We start from the raw sequence: 5936 nt of genomic DNA, 5'->3' as shown, positions 1-5936 counted from the left end.
TGAACTGCATTAATTAAAATTAAAAGTAACAAAGTGTCATAAACATAAAGGAACAAAGGAAGGGATTAACAAGTAGAAGTAAAGAACAAAGATGCAATAACAATAAATGACAAAGAAAACTAAATGAAAACAAGAATTAAACCTAAATCTAAGGGAGATCTAACCTAATCTACCCTAATTCTAAAGAGAAGGGAGAGCTTCTCTCTCTAGAATATGACTTAAAGCATGTTTCTAATCTACCCTAATTGCTCCCCCCTTCATTCCTCTTCACTTTGGCTTGAAATAGCTTCAAAAATGAGTTGGACTGGGTTTTGGAGGCCCAGAATTTGCCCCCAGCGATTTGCAATTAATGAGTTCATGTGACAAGGGTCACGCGTATGCGTCACCTAGCAAAATTCATCCTCACGCGTATGCGTGGGTGATGACAAGTCATCTTATGCTAGTTTTACAAGCATTTTTCATTAGTTTCATTAGGTTTTATGCACTTTCTTGCACAATAAGTAAGTAACTGGAGTGGATTTTCATGATTATGTTGAATCAATCAAACATCATTTAATTTACACAAAATCATAGGTTTTATGCTAGAATTAATTGATTTTATAAATGATGCAAGATCTTGTAATTTTGGTGAGACTTTGATGTATTTGTTTGGTTGATGAATAGGTATAAAGATAAAGGAAAAGAATGAGAAAGCACAAATTGAGCTCAAACAGAGGAAAGAAGGATTTTTGGGTACACTTTGAAGTTTGAGCACGCTTTGGACCTTAAGCCATGCTTTAAAAAGCGTGGCCCATGACATTAAAGCATTGCACTCAAAGCAAAACAAAGGAGTAGCGTTCAAAAGTGTGCACGTAGCGTTCACTTTTGTGAACGTTTTCGTGACACTCAACCAAGGGAGCAAACGTAGCGCACCAAGAGGAAGGCGCACCAAGACATGCCAAGGCACAGCGTTCAAAGAAGTGAACGCTACGTTGCCTTTCTTCAAATTTTTCGTGACTCTTGGTGAGGGAGCAAGGCGCATCAAATCTCACAAGGAGCGTTCGAAATGGTGAACGTAACGCTCCATCAAGATGCACCAAATGGTGCAGCAAAGGCCAAGGAGTAGTGTTCAAAGATATGAACGCTATATTCACTTCTCTTACCTTTCTCGTGGAGCTTGGCTTGGAAACAAGGGAACAAAGCCCAGCGCTCAAGGAAGGCAACGGAGCGCTACACTGGAGCTGCCCAACGCGCACCAAAATTGCTAGCCAAGGAAGCAAGCGTTTGAAAAAGTGAACATGACGTTCACTAGAGCAAACGTTTTCGTGCTTCTCATGGGGTGGAAGGCTCAGCATCAAGTGTAGCATTCACAATTTGAACGTAGCGTTCACTAGGCAAGAGGGCTTGGCACGTGACAAGGCACACAAGGCAAGAGTGAATGTAGCGTTCACAAAACCCAACTGAACGCTCCCCTGGGAGCTAACCACATACACCATGACCCTTGCCAATTGAACCAAAGCCAACCGGACCCATCTTTCTTCAAATCCAAAAATCAAAAGGCCCACTCCAAGCTTTGAAGACCAAAATAAAAAGTGTATATATAGGAGTTAATTTGATTTGCAAAGGACCCTTAGCTCATTTTAGTTTTTCACTTTTAATTTTCATTTGGAATTTGGGAATTGGGATTGGATCTATTTGCTTTCTGTTTTCATTTTCTTTCTTCTGCAACTTCTACTTTCTGTTTTGGGTTTTTGAATTGAGATTGAAGAACTCCATTGATTTTGGATTTGAGAATCATCTTTGCTTTTCTTTCATATATTTTTGGGAATTGAAGAATTGGATCTAAGTTTCTTTGCTGTTTTCATTTTCATTTTCATTTTCATTTTCTTCTGCAATTTCTTTTCTGCTTGGTCAAGGGAGTAATTGAGATCTAGATATGCTTTCTGATCTCATTGCTCTTTTTTGATCTTCAATTTCTCTTTTAGAATTTCATAATTGAGTTAATTTTTCTTGCTATTTGTTTCTTCAAGCAATTTTACATTTCTGTTTGGCTGCTGAGCTGAATCTCTTCATCTCATAGCTCTCTGATTCACTTTATCTTGCATTTTCTTGTTCAATTCTGAATCCCAGTACCCAAATCCCTTTACTCTTCAAGCAATTTACATTTCTTAGCAATTTAGATTCAGCAATTTACATTTCTTTCACTTTAAGTTTCTGAAATTTACTTTTCTTGCAATTTAAGTTTCAGCTCTTTTACTTTCTTGCACTTTAAGTTTCTACAATTTACATCTTCAACACCTTTAGATTCAGCCAATTTTCATTTTGCACTTTTATTTACTTGCAATTTAGCTTCTGTTAATCAAGTTTCACTCAAATCATCAAATATTTGCTTAACTAAATTTATCACCTAACTAAAATTACTCAATCCATCAATCCCTATGGGATCGACCTCACTCTTGTGAGTAGTTACTACTTGATGCGACCCGGTATACTTGTCGGTGAGTTTGTGTGGAATCGTTTTTCCCTCATCAAGTTTTTGGCACCGTTGCTGGGGATTGATTAAGGTTGACAATGATTAAGTAGGGTGATAATCTAGATTAAGCATTTTCTTTTTATTTTTTTTACTAAGCACACTAACTGTTTGAGTTTTTGTTTAAGCTAACATTCACCTCACTCTAGCAGTATAGTGTTTTATCTTGGTTTCTGGTTTTGTGTTTTATGTCAGGAGGAAGAAGAGGTGAATCCACATCTTATAACCTTGACGAGAGAACCCTCCAAAGATTGAGAAGAGAAGCAAGAGGGAAATGAGTTATTGGTGAAGAGGAATCAACGGAGGAAGATCGAGTAATGGATGATAACATTCCAGATCCAACTGATGGTATGGCCAACAACAATGGCCAGCCTCAGAGAAGAGTCTTAGCATCCTACACTATTTCGAACCCAAAGAATTGTGGGAGTAGCATCCTGACCCCCAATGTCAATGCCAATAACTTTGAACTCAAGCCTCAATTGATTACCCTGGTTCAAAACAATTGTCAATATGGAGGAAGTGCTGCTGAAGATCCAAACCAACACCTCTCTGTGTTTTAAAAAATCTGTGACACTGTCAAAACCAATGGAGTCAATCCTGATATCTATAAGCTTCTTTTATTCTCATTTTCACTGAGAGACAAAGCCACACATTGGTTAGAAACCTTCCCTAAAGAGAGTATTACCTGCTGGGATGACTTGGTTAGCAAATTCTTAGCCAAATTCTATCCACCTCAAAGACTCATCGAGCTAAAAACTGATGTGCAAACCTTCAGACAGCAAGAAGGAGAGTCATTATATGAAGCTTGGGAGAGGTACAAAGCTCTAATCAGAAGGTGTCCAGAGGGAATGTTCAGTGAATGGGTGGAGTTGCAGAATTTCTATGAAGGCTTGTCCTTACCTTCAAGAAAAGCTTTGGATTATTCATCAGGAGGATCTTTGCAAATGATGAAAACTGCTCAAGAGGCACATGATCTCATAGACATGGTGGCCAACAATGAGTATTTCTACTCCTCTGAAAGGCAAGCAGCTCCAAAGAAGGGTGTATTTGAGCTTGAAGGAGTTGATACTATATTAGCTCAGAACAGACTCATGCACCAGCAGCTCCAACAACAAATTAAAACAATGTCAAAGAGGATGGATGGATTGCAACTCGCAGCAGTGAGCACAACTAACCAACCACCAGTGGTGTGGGGACAGCAAGAGGAAAACTATGAAGAGCAGCAGCAAGAGCAAGTGTAGTACATGCAAAATCAAGGTTCTGGATCAACTGACTTCCATGGAGATACCTACAACTCATCCTGGAGAAATCACCCCAATCTGAAATGGGGAGAGAGCCAAAACCAGCAGCCTTGGCAAAGAAACTCAAACCAAAACAACTTCAGAAACACAAACCATCAAAACCATCAAAACACTAACCAAAATCCATTCAGAAAACCACAAAACAACCAACCCCAATCCAGCTACTATCCATCCAATAACCCATCCACTAACCAAAATAACTATCACTCACCCTCAACATCCTATAATCAACCATAACCACCCCAGGAATCCCAAAGGATCTCCAACTTGGAGATGATGATGGAAAAGATGATCAAGCACCAGGAATTGGCCAACAAAAACCATGAAGCTTCACTGTGGAATCTAGAAAGGTAAATTGGTCAATTATCCAAACAAATAGCGGCTGAGAGACCAACAAATTCATTACCAAGTGACACCATTCCTAACCCCAAGGAAGAATGAAAAACCATCCAATTAAGGAGTGGATGAACCTTGGTAAACGACAAGAGGCCAGCTGAGAAAAAAACTAACAAGAAGCCTGTGGAGAATGATGTTGGCAACAAAAAGTAAGAAGGAGAAAAAGACAAGCAAGACCAAGAGAAGCTCAAGGAGAAAAAGGAACCTCAGGCTTTAAAAAAGGGAAAGCAAGCTATTGAGGAACAATCACAAGAGCAGAGGAAGGAGGAGAAGCCATACACTCCCTCCATTCTATATCCTCAAAGGTTTAACAGAGAGCTTAAAGATCAACAGTTCTCCAAGTTCCTAGAAGTGTTTAAGAAGCTAGAGATCAACATCCCACTTGCTGAAGCTCTGGAACAAATGCCTCTATATACAAAATTCCTCAAAGAGCTCATCAATAAGAAAAGGAGCTGGAATGAGAAAGAGACAGTGATCCTAACACAAGAATGTAGTGTTGTCATCCAAAGAGGTCTTCCTCCAAAGCTCAAAGATCCAGGAAGCTTCATCCTATCCTGCACTATAGGCAACAGAACATTGGACGAGGCTCTCTGTGACTTAGGAGCCAACATCAATTTAATGCCCCTGTCACTAATGAAGAAGCTTGCAATAGAGGAAGTCAAGCCCACCAGGATGTCACTCCAAATGGCTGACAGATCACTCAAGATACCAAATGGGGTTGTGAAAAATTTATTAGTGAAGATTGGAGAATTCATTTTCCCTGCTGACTTTGTTATCCTGGACATGGAAGAAGAGGGACACAGTTCAATCATATTGGGACGACCTTTCTTAGCAACAACAAGAGCCATCATTGATGTGGAGAAAGGGGAGATGACCCTCAGGGTGCATGATGAAAAGATGATCATCAATGTCTTCAAGGCCATGCAATATCCTCTAGAGAAGGAAAAGCACATGAGAGTGGAAATGATAGAAAAAGTGGAGGAGGAGCTACTGAAAGATGACAACCAGGAGGAATAAGAAGAGGAAATAGAAGTGGAACAAGAGTTCATAGAAGAGGAAGTGGTAGAGATCTCCTTTGAAAGCAAGGCAGAGGAGAAGCCAAAACAAGAGTTAAAACCTCTCCCCCCTTATCTCAAGTATGTATTTCTTGGAGAAGCAGAGGCCCTGCCAGTGATCATAAACTCCTCCTTGAACATAGAAGAAGAAATAAAGCTGATTGAAGTGTTGAAAGCTCACAAGACTGCCTTGGGTTGGACAATTAATGATATCAAGGGCATAAGCCCTGCCATTTATATGCATAAAATTCTATTGGAGGAAGATTTAAGGCCTGTAGTTCAACCTCAGAGAAGACTTAACTCAACCATGAAGGAGGTGGTTCAAAAAGAGGTGATGAAGCTATGGAATGCTGGAATCATATACCCAATCTCTGACAGCTCTTGGGTGAGCCCAGTATAGGTTGTGCCAAAGAAGGGAGGAATGACAATAATTTCCAATGAGAAGAATGAGTTAATTCCCACCAGAACAGTGACTGGGTGGAGGATGTTCATAGATTATAGAAGATTGAATGATGCTACAAGGAAAGATCATTTTCCTCTTCCATTCATCGACCAGATGCTGAAAAGATTGGCTGGCCATGCCTATTATTGCTTCCTGGATGGCTATTCTGGGTACAATCAAATAGTGGTGGATCCCAAGGATCAAGAAAAGACTTCCTTCACCTGCCCATTTGA

At 39.9% G+C, this 5936-nt stretch overlaps 1 protein-coding gene across 1 annotated transcript; it reads left to right on the top strand.

Annotated features, from left to right (window-relative positions):
- Positions 1-4608: 4608 nt before the first annotated feature.
- Positions 4609-5223, top strand: LOC107610843 (uncharacterized). Its single transcript, XM_016312837.1, has one exon. The coding sequence runs from the start codon at positions 4609-4611 to the stop codon at positions 5221-5223; it is 615 nt and encodes a 204-aa protein (XP_016168323.1).
- The last annotated feature ends 713 nt before the right edge of the window (positions 5224-5936 follow it).

This window comes from Arachis ipaensis, chromosome B1 (genome assembly GCF_059453495.1).
Source record: "Arachis ipaensis isolate K30076 ecotype BB chromosome B1, ASM5945349v1, whole genome shotgun sequence".
Taxonomy (NCBI): Eukaryota; Viridiplantae; Streptophyta; class Magnoliopsida; order Fabales; family Fabaceae; genus Arachis; species Arachis ipaensis.
This window is presented reverse-complemented; position numbering and strand designations above follow the sequence as displayed.